The sequence below is a fragment of the Melopsittacus undulatus genome, chromosome 7 (genome assembly GCF_012275295.1).
Source record: "Melopsittacus undulatus isolate bMelUnd1 chromosome 7, bMelUnd1.mat.Z, whole genome shotgun sequence".
Lineage (NCBI taxonomy): Eukaryota > Metazoa > Chordata > Aves > Psittaciformes > Psittaculidae > Melopsittacus > Melopsittacus undulatus.
Genome location: NC_047533.1, coordinates 55,799,566 through 55,814,525, shown reverse-complemented (window position 1 = coordinate 55,814,525; position 14,960 = coordinate 55,799,566). Strand labels below are relative to the sequence as shown.

Sequence of the window (14,960 nt, the reverse complement as noted above, 5' to 3'; positions counted from 1 at the left end):
AGAGCTCTGCTGCAAATTAGAGGCATAGACACACTAGCCGAGGGAAGAGAAGCCGATCACAGTTTTCTGTATCTCGGTAATTGGAGTGTACTTTTCTTACCTATGTTGATAAAATCAGATCTGTACTGGCAAGTCATCCCAAACCCAAAGTCTCTCCAAAATCCAGTTTCTTTCTTAATAACCTGCATGGAGGGAAAGGAATGTTTATATGGGAGCAGAAGTGCTTTCAGTGTGAGAAGCAGATAAGTCCCTGAATGTGGGCAGAAATAGGAGTTCTTTAGTTCTTCCCCATGTAAGTCCATGGCTGATCCTGAACCAGTTTTGTAGATATGTGCATGTTTTTGCCCCAGAAGAATCAGCTATGTCTTTAGCTATCATGGATAAACCCCTGATCCACTCCTGCTGTTGTAGACCAAAAGGATTCATATCACATCTCTCTATGGAGTTTGCTTCTTTGTGGACAAAGCATCCTCCAAAATTATTGGTTTCTATGAGATTAAAATTAAATGTAAGAAACATACTGGTAAACCAGAGAAGCCAAACTCTGCTGTAGACCACAGAAGCTCTGGAAGAAACCAGTGGTTCTGATCTGATCACATAACTGACAGCTTTTTGATTACCTTAATTTTGACAAAAAATAGGAAAATGGTAAAAATAGTTTTCTATTACAGAACTGCTAAATCCAGCTAAAATAGAAGTCCAGTAATGTTAGGTGGTAGATATATATCCCATAAAAGCCTTTGTAATGATGAATGTGCAGTCTGCATTACTGAGATAGACAATGAACACATTATATATTGCAGGTATAAAATCAGATGAGTAAGAAACCATGGTTATCCTTTCCAAAAGCAAATATCCAAGTATAGATCCATGAGGTCATAATTTAAGCGACCTAACCCAGTCTGGTGATACACCCAAAAGCTTCAGGGGACTGGGACAGGTATTTTAATCCCCTAAGCAAGTCAGCACTCTTGAAGGTCTAGTTACAAACCTACCCCTTAGCAGCAGGTTTTGAAAATTTTGGCTTCACTTGCCACAGAGCTACAGAAGATGAGGAGACAATCTCCATTTCTAGATTTACAAAGCCCAGCGTTTTCTTTACCCAAAAATCCTCTTCCAAAATAGTCTCTCCTGATTTCTTGTTCATGCCTCCCCTTTTTGTTTATAACCCTTGTCACTTCAATGGTTTTTACCTTACTGCTTGTGTGGCTATCTCTTTCTTTTCTCATTTCTCCTTTCCTTGACAAAGCCAAGCTGCTGCAGAAGCCAATTAAAAAGAAACAAGATTGTATCTGTCAGGTCTGCAATGTAGCAGAAGATCTCCATAATGCTGCCCTTACAGCAAGCTACTTGTATGCATTAGCGTTATTATTTCCCATTAGTGCAAGTGGCTGCTGCAAAAATCAAATTCTGTCAAAGATTGCTGAAGGCTGTTCCTTTTTTTTCCTCAGCAGCCCAAGTAACAGGACAGAGTGCTAACAATGTCTTCTTTTAATGGCACAGATCTGGCCTCATGCCTGGAAACTAATGTGGGCTGAAAATACAAAAATCTACATAAAAATTAGATTGGCAGTGCTTCTTTAAATCAAGCTTTTCTGACATAAGCATCACACTTTACAATTCAAATATTAGCTATAAATATTTGCACAATCCTGACAATGTGCTTTTGGAATTTATGCCAGCTTGAGAGCTAAACTCTCATTTCCTAAGCACAGTGCTTAAAGCCTGAGGATCCCTGATGGACTCTCATCAGAGAGAGAAGAGCTAATGTGAATCCCATGGTATTATCAGAACAAGTATCATCAGAGGGAAAAAAAAAAAACAATAGGAAGGATTTTCCAGGCTCTTCAGTAAAAGACTTTCTGGCCACCTGTTGGATAACACAGGGAGCAGTAGACAAAAAAAGATTTTAACATATTTTGGGTTGATTTTTCAGACTCTCATTCTTCATTTTTCTAGAGGGATTGCAGGAAGTTGCTGTAGTGATGACAGAAGACTAGATTCACATCCCTAGTGATGTTTTTCAGCTGTGACTGTTGTTAGGCTCACAACAACGCTAATTTTTACCTACTGAAAACAATAGAAGTTGGGATGCTCTGGAGACAGTGTCCAGCCTGGGACACAATGAGCTCTGAGAGGTGCAGTGCCTGGCAGTAAGAAGGGCAGCTGTGCCAGTCTGGGATCTGGCCCAAAGAAACTGAATGAAGCTACATAGCTGGTTTATGCTTCAGTTTGCAAATTCAGCCATTTACCAGTGCTAGTGGGCTGAGGACTGGGACCTACTGCCTATGCAGAGAAGCAGGAGTGGAGGGTGAGCATAAAGGAAAAGCTGTGACTCCTACCACCCCTCTAGCTTCAAGACAATGCGATGCCAGAGCACAAGAGAATGGAGAATAGAATCTGCAGCAGCACCATGTAATGGCTCCGCCACTAGCATTCATGTGAATCTCTTGTGTGCTCTGCTTCTTCCTCACAACAGCTTCCTCCTTATCAAGGAGACCTATACTATTTCAACTACCTGTTTTAATTGCATGCCTGATGGCAATGTTTTTAAACATAATGCTTTGTTCTAACACCAAAGATAGCAGGTGAGATGGAAAACAGTGGAGTTAAGCTGTGTTATGTCAGCACCAGATTAAAGCCAGAAGGGACAGCTCCAAGCATGTGATTTGACTCTGAGACAACATGGTACATTTCAGAAACATACTGTCTGGTTGCAGGCAGTTTAATGATGTGGGATAGGAAAAGCCACTGTAGGTGTTCAAGTAAGTGAAGAAATAATTGTGACAGCCTCTGGAATTCTGTTTCCACTGACTCATCTAAGGATATGTATACTTTTTACAAATGCGAGCTATCCAAGATGCAAGCAAAGAAACTATTCAGTAATAAAAAGAAATGAGAGCAAGATCAGGGACCTCCACCCCAAGACAGCACACCATGGAGGAACTGTTCACCAACTGGAAAATCCCTTCTGTCAGAGAAGCAAACATGGTTTAAATCCTTAGGCTCCATGTATAAAACATCAAACAAGGGTTAAAATAAAGGATACCAAGATACTTTCCTGGGAAACTTAACTGCAGAACTCACAGTAAGGTGACTGCTGTAGTTAATTTTGTCTGTGTGGTGGTGGCTATGCACAAGGAATAGGAAAATGTTACCCAAAAGCACATGCACCTTTACAAAATGCTTTGTCCAAATAAAAGCAGCCATTAAGAGAAGCATGTACTTACCAGCTGCTGTTTTAAAGATGGGATGGAATCATGGTGGCCATAAATTATACTGGGGTTATACTGGCTGAAGAGGATGGGATAAAACACCTTCTTCCCTGGAAATGACAATAGGTCATTTATTTTCTTTTAAAGCTGTATAAAACTCACTTCTCTCTCTTACAAGATGCTCTCCAGGAAAGACCAAATCCAAAATCACACAAATTTTGATTGAGCCTATGTCCTTTGCATGAGAATATGAATGCGAGGATAATATAATTAACAAAAAGATCTTGTTCCAGAGAGCACAGGTGCTGAAGACAAGAAATTCATCGCAGTGGGAGCAGGAGTGTCATAACCTTTCAAAAGCCAACCAGCAATGGAATTTTTATCCTCTTAATTAATTCTCTAAGTTTCAAGAATGATTTACTGCAGCTTCATTACCAATTCAAAGAAGAATACTCTGGTGAAGACCCTTACACAATAGGTAAAAATCTGTTGAAAGACAATACACTTCATGAGTAGCAGTACCTGGCTGTGTGTTCAATCTACAGGAGTTTAGGAATTCAGCTGTGAAGTATATGTCCACGTCACAAAAAAAGAGAACAACATTGTTTCCTTTCCAAAATCGAGCACCAACATCTAATCCTTTGCCCCTGGAAAATTCTTCATTCAACTGGATGAAGGTGAAGTTCTTGAAGTTGGCTGATCTGAAAGAAAATATTCAGCAACTGACCCTGTCCTTCTAGCTCTTAATATGTGGGTGAGGAAACCCAGTATGAAACAATTAATCTAGAAATCTGTAATGTCACAGTTCTAAGAGCAGTTTGAGGGAAGAAATACCCACTTTGAGATTTCAACTATGTCTACATTCAGAGCTTGACCTGTGTACTTTTCTGCTAGCATTCTTCCTTTGGGCAGACTTCACAAAAATCCTGACAATGATTAGATGGGAAAAATACCTTCATTAAGCAAATAAAAAATACATGTGATTGTATTACAGTACCTATACAAAGGTCTTCTTCCCACATGGAGAGATACCAAAAGACATCACTAGCACATGATCTTGACAAACACAGCTGTGCAAGTAAACACAGACCAGACCTGGCCAAAAGCATCTAGTTCCTGTGTGCTCTGCTAATATTGTCTGCACATGCATTTGGAAGTCAGCTTTCAGTCCTAACAGTTAAAGTTGCTTTCAAGAGCACTAAAGAAGTTGCCAGTGTGAAAAAAAAAAAAGCTGCACTGAGGTAAATTCATTAACATCTGCTTTGTGGTTCTAAAAACCAGAATCACAGAACCATGGCACTGTCAGGGTAACACCGGTTTTATCTGATACAAAGGAAAAAAAGGATGTTTTCGCTGATGCAGTTTAGAACTTTTTGGTACAACTACAAGTCTGGACAGCCATCTAGTCTCCAATTCATGGTACAATTGCTGTTTATGAACAGCACACATCAGATATTCAGGTACTTACTTGGAGGTATTTTCAAGTATTGATTTGACTTCATTCATTTGTTCTTTCCCAAAATAAACTACAGTGAGGTGAATTCTCCCATCCTGCTGAATGCCCATTTCCCTAGAGAACAGAAACAAGTTTGTGACTTGTGCCAGAAGTTAGCTTTCTTCAATAAACTATACCCATTGGGCAAAACAGAGTAAGGTGAACCTTGGAAGGCATCCCTGATGGCACGATTCACTGACGGAGATCCTTGTCCTGACAAGGGACTCTACCTCTGTCAGATGGAAGAGAAGATTATATTTCAGGCAGATTAGGAAAATACACAGCAGTTTTTGTTATATTAATAGGAGGATCCCATTAAAATAGGTCATCCAGCCCCAGGAAGAATGATCAGGCAGGCAATAACACTAGCATTTAGGAGAATATGAGAGGTGGAGGTTATAGAAGCTATACATACCCACCTCTTAATCTTGATTTTTTGGTAATAGATATTTCAGAGTTCAGATCTTTGGCATTCTGTTAAGAAACATTTACTAAAATCTAAGTAACAACCAGAGATCAAGCCAGGAGCCTAAGCATAGGACCCTTATGAATCAATGCTAGACATCATGCCTCACTTGTACAAAGTTTAGTCAGCAAGAGTTAATCTAAAATCAGCAGAGATCAGCACGACCAGAGGGTGATTTCTCTCAGTCTAAAACAAGCACCTCTCAGATGGCTAATTTAGACAAGGAGCCTAATTTTACATAGCTGTAATCAGGCAAAACAAATCCCTTTGTAAGAGTCAGTATCTGTTGCTAACACAGTCTTTTCTGGGCAGCTATTTAAAGCTATATCTCAAATAAATTCTCCTCCAAACATTATCTCCATGCTGAAAATAGATGTTTGAAAGTGACTATCCTGAAAGTTCAAATACATTTCCTTCTTGCCTTTTATCGCCTTAATCTTTTCTCTAATAGAACCTAGCAAAGTGTCTGGGAGCACTAATTCCCCTTTTCCTTAGAAATGTTCCTTTGCAACTAATAGCATGAAAATTCTTGAGTTGCCACAGTGAGTGGGCCCCAGCAAAACAGATCAAGACACATAAGCCAGGTAGATGCAAATCAGAAACCCTGATGACTGGAATATAATTGCTTTTACTGCTCATCACAATGCATTAAGCAGCCAAATGCCTTTCAGTCTCTATAATAATCTCAAAAATTATTTCTTAGCAGCACAATGAAATGTTATGTAAAAGTAGTATGATTTTTACTGAGTAAGGCCTTGATAACTTCTAAAATTGCATTCTACTTTCCAAGTAAGAAAAAGCAAAGTCAGCACTGGAATGGGAACCCACCTGAAATTCTGCATGAATTGCCGAAATTTGCTTGCTCTCTTGGCCAGTGGCACAATGACATTAATAAGTGTGTCAGCTACATTCACATTTTCATTTTTCACTTTCATTACAGGACCAAATGGCCGGAATAAAACAATCTTCTTGAACTGATGCTTTGTGTCTCCTTTGAACGTCAGCTCGTACAATGTGCCTTTGTCTTTTTCTGTACGGTAGATCCCTAAGTGAAAACGAAAGAGAGGAGACTTTGGATTAAAGTTAGGATCCTAGGGAGATGATAAACAAAAAATGATGCAGTCTTCACCTGCTACAATTGAAAAGGCAGTGGAGGCATGAGATACTTGCTTTTAAACTCGTACACAATCCACCATCCAATGGAGGAGGCTGTTATCCTGGCAGGGCCACAGCCCTGAGTTGCAAGAGCTGTTTGGTATTCTCACAGGCACATTCCCAGGCTTGGCCAAGTTACAGACCCCTGAAGGTTACCAATTGCTCACACCCAGCAGACACACTGTCCTTATTTTACAGACTGCTCCAATTGCACGCTGCAGGCATGCATGGTAATAGTGATACAGACTGTGAAAGGCAGTCTGCCTCTCTGCAATATGAGTGATTAGGCCATCTCCCAGAAAAACAATTTCCTGATGAGCATATTCCTTTCCTCCTTTCTGGGTGGTTCTCTGGGAAGTCCCCTAAAAATCCAGGCCCAGCAGCCATCAACTTTGCCCACTGTCAATCAGGACAAAGCTCTCTTGTTACTCAACTCTCAGGAGACTTGTTTTTTTGTGGCAAAGATGCCCACTCCTGGGTGAGTAAGCAAGGATGACACTTGTCAGAGTTTGTCAGAGGCTAGACCCAGGACACACATTAGACAGTCTCCAAGGGTATTTAATTCATACAGGCATCTACTTACTTCCTGTATAGAAGGAACTTGCATACAGTGTCGATCATGCCCCACTGAAATACTATTCTGACACCTGAAATGAGATAAAGTTGGCAAAAGGGCTATAGATTTTACCCACTTTAAATGATGCTACTGTGCATACTGATATAAAGCTTTTTCATAGTTAGATCCATTAGGTTTAAGAAGAAATAAGTAAATGTTAATTTGAACTATTTGCTAAGCCACTGTAAATATCCTAACGAATTCATCAGTAGAAGAGTATAATTGCAATGCCTTCCATTTCTTGCAGAAACTCAAGAGACAAAGCAGAACTCATCAGGGAAAAAAATCCTCCGCTTGTTTTTTCTTTTTTATTCCTCCCCATCTGGTTGTGAAGAACAGCTTGACCAAAACAATGGGTTTTGTTGTTTTTTTTAATTCTTTAATCTTTAGTCATCTTTTTATGTATAGCATTGTTGCCCATCTGACCCATAGGTTCTGTTCGTATTTCTTGTGAAGGTCTGGGTCAAAGGCTTGTTTGAACTGCAAAGTGACATAAACTTTAAATCTTGTATTGTGGCTTTAATATTGGTATGTTCAGAATATCCAAAAAATTAGTGAGGTATTAATTTCTTGGGCTAGAGTTCTGTGAACTCTCTTATCTTTACTATCACTGTGTGTTTTATTCTTAATGAACAATATATGCAGATTTACTGAGCTGTTATTAACTTCATGTTTTATTTTTAACATAAGTTGATTCAACAAATGCTCTAACCCTCCCTCCAGAATAGCAGATGAACCTAGTGAGATAACAGCTTCATCATTATTTTATTGCTAATCTTTTAAAGCCACATCCTTGACTCTCCTTAGCTTTTCCTATATGGTCTGTGCAAAGTACCATGAACTGTATCTGTTATTAAACTTGAGCCTGCACTTGAGATCATCTGAATGGTGACCTAATAGTCCCTGTATTTCCTCTTCCTGGTGGCCAGAGAACAGAAATCTGAGCCTTCCAGTTCAGCTCACCCATTTATTCTTTACAGAAAGCCTGCTGATGATTGGAGCGTGTTGCTGGGTACATTAATTTATTCAGGCAGTTTTTGAACACAGGTCTTGTCAAGGAAGTTTGTGCTGTCAAAGAGTAAGGTAGCCTTTTGACATCAAGGTGAACAAAAATATAAACTAAATCTGATTTGCATTTTCTCTAAAGAGAAACAAATAGGAGTGTTTCACAGGTTTGACATAGCAAACTGACATTTTTTCATATCAACAAAGATCTAAATTGAATTAACCAATTTAATAATAGCTACTATACAACATCTAAAAGTCTTCACTTCTATATTCTCTTCTACCCGGTCAAGAAACCCCCACAAATACCACTACTCCAGAGATACGTACTACATTTGTGAAATAAAGGAATCTGCCAAATAAGCAAGAAGCACCTTCAAGCAGAAGGCATGTTGTGACCCAAGGGATCCCTCCTAGTGCTATGGACATATATAAAAAGGCTGCTTCTAACTCTGCAGTTTTGTCCTTGTTCAGAACTTCTACTACAGCTAAAAAAAAAGCAGCTTAGGTGAAGGTTCCCTCATGCAAGATGGTATTCCAAAAAAATTTACAGTCCTACCATTTTACCTTGAAGAGAACTGTATGCAAGTTTAATGCATACCATTTAATTAAATATGGTTATTCTGGATGCAAATGTAAACCATTTGTTTTCCTTTCTCAAGCATCTTCTTTACTTTTTTAAGTATCTTTTTTTTAGAGGCAGAGAACAAAACTATTTGCCCAAGGTCAGACAGTGAGCCTTGGAAATAAGCCTAAATGTCTTGAGTCACTCCAGGGACTCACCCAGCAGAACATCCTGCTTTTCACAAGATTTTTCCATTTCCGAAAGCACTACTTCATTTCTGCCATCAAGACCTTTTACATGATTCAGAAACATGTGTCAAGCAGTCTCAGTTCTAAGAGGTGTCGCACAAGGAGAGGAAGAAAATAATTTTTAAAAAGTAAATGTTCACTATGGATAGAAGAAGGTCAATTGAGCATCTATTGCTTCCATTACAGCAGTATGCTACAGATTATGCACCATTGCTTTCAGAAACAGGGAGAAAAGTCAAAGTCTTTGGAAATGCAATGTAAAAATAGGAACAGGAGCTTTGAGTCAGCAGAGAGACTGGCCCTAGAATTTAGGGAAGAAGCAAAGAAAGACCTGGGTGGCCTGAAGCATTTACTAAAGAGCAGTAAGTGTGCAGTCTTCAGAACAGAAACTCCCAGGGCTCTCTAAAGAAATGGAAAATACCTGATCTCTATTCAGCAGGGCAGGCAAGCAAGATTCAGAATCTACATGGAACTGGTAATGAACAAAGAGCCATGCAACCTTAACAAAGTCTTGTTGAGTGCATGACAATTTTGGCCTCAGTTCCACAGACCTTAGATTTCAGGTCTTCCATTGTAAATGGAAATGCTCCCTGGACTAGAGCTCATTACTTATTTCTATTAGATGTTTTCAGAACCACTATTACAATTTATCAGTGTTCACTGCCCCCATTTTAACTCAATATGATGGTGGTCTTTCCACTTCATGTGCAGTAAAATACATCATCTTATCCTTTGAGGAAGAGCATTATCCTTTCAGTAAGCTTCCAGGGCAAAACTGCAACAGGTAGCCCACCACCAGTAGCTGTCATATTGAGGAAGCAAAACTATTCTTTCACATTCACCTCTGAGACCATATTCAAAACTCCAGTGTTGTGGTTTAAGCCCAGCCAGTAACCCAGCACCATGCAGCCATTCACTACCTCCCACCCGGAATGGGGAGGAGAATAGAGAGAATTTAAACCCCATGGCTTGAGATAAGAACAGTTTAATAACTAAAGTATAATATACTAGTAGTAGTAGTAATAATAATAATAATGATGATGGTGATGGAAGTAACAAGGGGAGAGAATACAAAACTAAAAGGGAAAAGGAAAACCAACAATAAACAATACTGATGTACAATACAATTGTTCGCCACCCACTGATCGATACCTAGCCTGACCTGAGCAGCAACATGGGCCTTGTGGGTGACTCCCCCCAATTTATATACTGGGCATGATGTTCTGTGGTATGGAATACGCCTTTGGCTAGTTTGGGTCAGGTGTTCTGTCTCTGCTCCCTCCCGGCTTCTTGTGCCCCTCCTCAGTGGCAAAGCATGAGAGACTGAAAAGTCCTTGATCAGAGTAAGCAACACTGAGCAACAACTAAAACATTGGTGTGTTATCAGCATTGTTCTCAGACTCAAGCCTAAACACAGCACTGCACCAGCTACTAGGAAGGAGAAAAATAACTGTTACAGCTGAAACCAGGACATCCAGTCACACGAGAGTCACCTACTTCAGGCAGAAAAATTTATACAGCATATTCGACAATGCCATGGCAGGGCGTTTCTGAAGTGATCCAAGGATGTTCTGGAACTGTTCCTATTGGGAAAGAACATCACCAGACAGTGATTACATTCACACATGGAACACACCACTCAGGCTTGTTAGAATCTCTAAATTATTATCTCCATACTTGAGAAAATGAATGACTTGAAAATCTATTAAGGTCTGCTGCCATTTACATAAATTAATGATCAGACCTTGCCCATTGAGCAACTGGCTTTCTACTGGAAACAGAGCAGTCCTTTGCCTGCTTAGAAAATTCTGATCTTTTCCATATTGTTTCTTACTGACTCCTTGTAGCAGAAAGTAAGTGAGCTTGGTATAGAAGTGGGAGGAATAAGGAGGAGAGGAGAGGATTATAACAGCTGAATAGCCCAAGTGCCTCTGTGAAGAGGGAAGCAGACCAGCAGCCAGATGGATACATTTCAGGCCCAAGGGGGAAGGTGTGGTTCTCTTGGTTTAAGTAAGAAAAAATGGAAAATTCCACCATGTGTCAGCTATTACTCCTGGAAGGAGAACTGTCTGAGAATCCTATCCAAATTTCATGTAACAGCAAATCTGCTGAGAAGGAGTTTAGCTCAGATGTAAGGTACTAGGGTCACAATCTAATTCCCACGCATAAGTGGTTCTGTCTAGAAACTGCAGAGGACACAACACTTATTTTAAGAGACCCCAGCCACAGAGACAAAACATTTATCCTTAAATGTAAGAAATGTTTGGAGAAACGTTTTCCCTCTGCAAAGACAAGACTAAAATGATGGAATGGAAAAGAGGAAGAGAAACAGACCCTAATGAAATTTATTGCACCAAACCACCATTCTGCCTATTGACATATGTTAACAATGAGCTAATACTGAAAAAGTGGTAGCAGGTACCAGATTTGACCCACAAGAACAGAAAAAAAAAAAAAAGAGAAGAGGCCCAATAAAGCAAGATTAACTTGCAGCACTCTATATACTAGTAAGACGAGCTAGGAAGATCAGCAACACACTTGAGTAAAGCCAGTGTCAAAGGCTTCACTGAATAGGCAGAAACAAAGACACAAGTCTCATGTACTAAGAGCAGCACTTCAGGTTTTGGATCCTGTCTCTGGCCCTGATTACCTAATTTTCATTTCAGCACATCCCTTCACCTGCTTAACCTTAAGACAAGGGCATCAGACCCACCTTTAACATGTGAGATGCATACAGCTTTTGTGCATTATTGCTAGAGCAGCAAGGTAAAAAGCTTACAGGGTTAAGTGGCACTCCTTTCAGTGCAGACCTGGGCCACATCTCCCAGAAAATTCCAGCTATCCTGGCCAGTTCCAGAAGTGAAAACAGCTGGCTTTGGTGGGTAATTCTGCTCCCAGATGGTGTATTGCTGAATTGGCATAAAGCTGCCAGAAGGTGCCATGGAATCCAGCCTGTTACTAACTTGTTATGTAGGCAGTGGCACCTGCAGAGCACTGTCTCCAAAACAAATTCTGAGTCCAAACCATACTTGAAATGCAGAATAGGAATAGAAAATTCTCTTCTCCTGTTCAAATTATACAAAGAAATAGATTTGTTTGTGCTATGATCAGCAGTTTTTACCATTCTTGAAGAATGGAGGCTGGGGGAAAAGAGACTGCCAAGAGATAACAGATTTCCAAGAGAACTTTGCAGAGATATCTTCTGCCAAACCAGCACAACTCCATCCCTGCATTTGCAAACAAATCTGTTTGCACTGCTAAGTAAGAATGAGAATTTGCTCCTCGCACCTACAAGAAGCTAGGGCTTGTCCTGCAGGGGAGGACACAAGGAAAGTTTCTTGAGCTCAGGCTGAGCTGCATGCAGGGCTCCAGTTTCTTAAGCTCTGAGATGCATGCAAGGCTTTCTCCCTCTGGAGTATTTCACCATGAGTGTGAAAGCCTGCAAGACCGTTAGTGCATGAGGAATCTCCACAGAGCCAGCACTGCAGCGTGCATCCTTTCCCATGCCTTTCTGCACACCACATTCTGCTTTGCTCCCCAGGAACAGCACTGGTACCCAGACAAAGCCCTCTGATTGTGCATAAAGGCAGGCTCTAAGCAAAATGGTAACTTTATTGGAATATTAAGCAACATATGGCAGGAAACATCTTCTTTCCCCTCACCTCTCCCCATGAAAGAGCTGGTGCCAAGCATAGACGCTTATTCAGCTCCTATAATAAACAGTAGAAACATATTTTGAAATTCTAAAATAAACAACAAACAGAAAAGAGGAGACTATAAGCACATAGCTCCATAATGCATTCAGATGCTGGAAGCCAGCAGCACTTCCCAGCTCCCTGCCATGCCCTAGTCCCATATTTGAGCAAGAGGAATTTGGTGCAGAGGAAGTGTCTGCACTAGAGAGGAGCCAGGACCTGCCTCAACAAGGTCTTTACACACTGAAAAACTGTCTGTATCAACCACAGAGACATCACAACTCCTGAAATAAATCTGAAATACATCTGAAGTACTCCTGAAATACATCTGGTGTCTCTGCCTGGCTGCGAAAAAGCAGCCTGACTGGAACCAAGCAAGCACTTTGGATTTAGTGACAGAATAAATGAAATAAAGACTGGTCACTGTAAAAAATGGCACTTTAAAAATCTACACTTACTGCTTCAATATTACATATCAGAGTAAAAACTGTTTAGATCCATTTTAGAATCCAAGGGCTGAGTTGCACCACTCCTCATATAGGAGATATCCTGCAAAGGTTAGGGTTTCGTAGTCATTTGATGTACAGGTGATACCAGCTGACTTACTGAGCTCTTCAGCTGCTGTCCCTCAAAACCTGTCTTGCCACTCTGACTCTGGCAGAGCTGTGCAGGTGGAAATAAGTGTAACATTGGAGTTTGGATTTGAACTGCAGTTATCAGTCTTAACAGTGACAACAGGTCTGGGATTGCAGCCTGGTCATTCACCCCTTGTTTTGTCAGTTCTGAAGCAAGTGAATGACTAGATAGCTGTGAGCACACATTGGTGGTCACTAGAACAGTTTGGCAGGCACTGCTGTCACAAAGTCCAATTCCCCAGCAAAGCTGCCATTCTGCAGTTGTACCTGAGACAGCGTCACTGGGTCACAGTGCCAGTGTCACTGGGTCACAGCATCCCAGCCCATCTCCCTCAGCAAAGCAGTCACACCAGAACCCCTCACCAGCACTATGTAGACCCTTCTAACCTCCTGTCTGCATACAAACCTTCAATGAAGTCAGAGGCTGTGTACACATGGTGTTTTGCATTGCCATTCCCCTCTGGATTGTTCAAACTCCCAACAGCTAACTCGATCACCTCTATCAACTCATTTCGCTTATCCTTCCTTACAGGTTTCTCTTCTGGGTGGCGTGTCAGCCCTGTCTCCAGCTGGTACACCTTCTGAAGGGTAAAGGTCTCAAAGGGCACAACTGCATACTCTGTGGACAGCTTAATGCCACTGTGCACCTCGGCTTTGTCTATTTGTGAACGAAGGAAAGCCAGCAGATTAGCCTGGGCCTTCTCCAGGTTGTTGTGGTCAAGTCGAATGCCCAAAGGGTTTGGGTGCTGATCTTGCATGCTCTTAAACTGCTCATTCCTGCCCTGAAGCTCAGCCTTCAGCTGGGCAATTTGTTTCTTCAAACTGACGATGTAGTTGAGGTGATACTCTTCTCGCTCTTGCAGAATGGCTTCATATCCCTCCTTCATAGTCGGACTGTGCACCCTGGGCAAAGAAAGCTGCTGATTGTCACCCTTGGGTGTGCAAGCCAACATATAAACAATTGTCACCAAGCAACAGGCCACTATCAGCAGGCCTACAAATTGGGGGAGAAATAGAACAAATCTTCGACGGAGAATCATTGCTCAAAAAGCAGTCTAACCCCACACATGCAACAGTTCTTACATCCACGCAGTGCCACCGAGGCCACTGGACTTGGAGTATTCTTACACAGATACATGTATGTGCAGGAACTGGCTTGTCAGCTCTCTTAAAACATGTGCTCTGCCTCTATATTGGGCTCTCTCTGTTGTTTATCCAACAGGACCAAAAGACAAGCTATGAAGCAGACAGGACATCTCCCGATCCTCAGGGGAACACCTTCGCTGCTGCAATCTGTTCAGCTGGTGGCTGATGGAGACTGAGGACCTAAAAGACAAATGACAAGGACAGTCACTTAGCACATCTGAATTTGGTCATTCAGTCCAAACCATTAAGAATATTCTAAGAATTTACCTCATTTCTCAACTGCTTTGGCACATTTCAGAGCTATGAAGTACTTGTGCTAAGACCCAGAAGGTGCCAAGACCCTTACATGGGAAATCCTGTATGCATGCATTTAATTTTAATAACAGGACTTCATCCATTGCCAATGAAAAACTAGTCCAGGCCTCAATGTCTATCATGCTTTAGAAATTCTAGGAAGTCATCATCTATTACTTTTGGGGGAGATGTTAAGGTGCTAAATTCATCCAAGCAATGATGAAGTGTTCTGCCTCTTAGAGCACTTAGATTTTGAGTTCCACAGCTACTATATACATTTCAGCTTTCAGGCATGTTTATCCAAAACACCAGGTGGCAAATGTGGTTCCATTTGAACATATGAAGGCTAATGTAGAGCAGAAATTTGATAACCAAGAGACTAGAAACTATTATCAAGGCCAATTGCGGCAACTAGTATTGTTTGA

At 41.0% G+C, this 14,960-nt stretch overlaps 1 protein-coding gene across 3 annotated transcripts in view; it reads right to left on the bottom strand.

Moving 5' to 3' along the window:
• CSGALNACT1 (chondroitin sulfate N-acetylgalactosaminyltransferase 1) overlaps positions 1-14,960 on the bottom strand; it is a 42,927-nt gene that overhangs the window by 2,054 nt on the left and 25,913 nt on the right. For all 3 annotated transcript variants that reach the window (XM_031048489.2, XM_031048491.2, XM_005148685.4), the window contains 6 exons: positions 13,502-14,421; positions 6,005-6,221; positions 4,684-4,785; positions 3,738-3,916; positions 3,231-3,325; positions 101-182 (listed from right to left, as the gene is read on the bottom strand). In XM_031048489.2, the coding sequence (XP_030904349.2) occupies positions 101-182; positions 3,231-3,325; positions 3,738-3,916; positions 4,684-4,785; positions 6,005-6,221; positions 13,502-14,135 (1,309 nt within the window). In that variant the 5' untranslated portion in view covers positions 14,136-14,421. The remainder of the gene's footprint in view (positions 1-100; positions 183-3,230; positions 3,326-3,737; positions 3,917-4,683; positions 4,786-6,004; positions 6,222-13,501; positions 14,422-14,960) is intronic.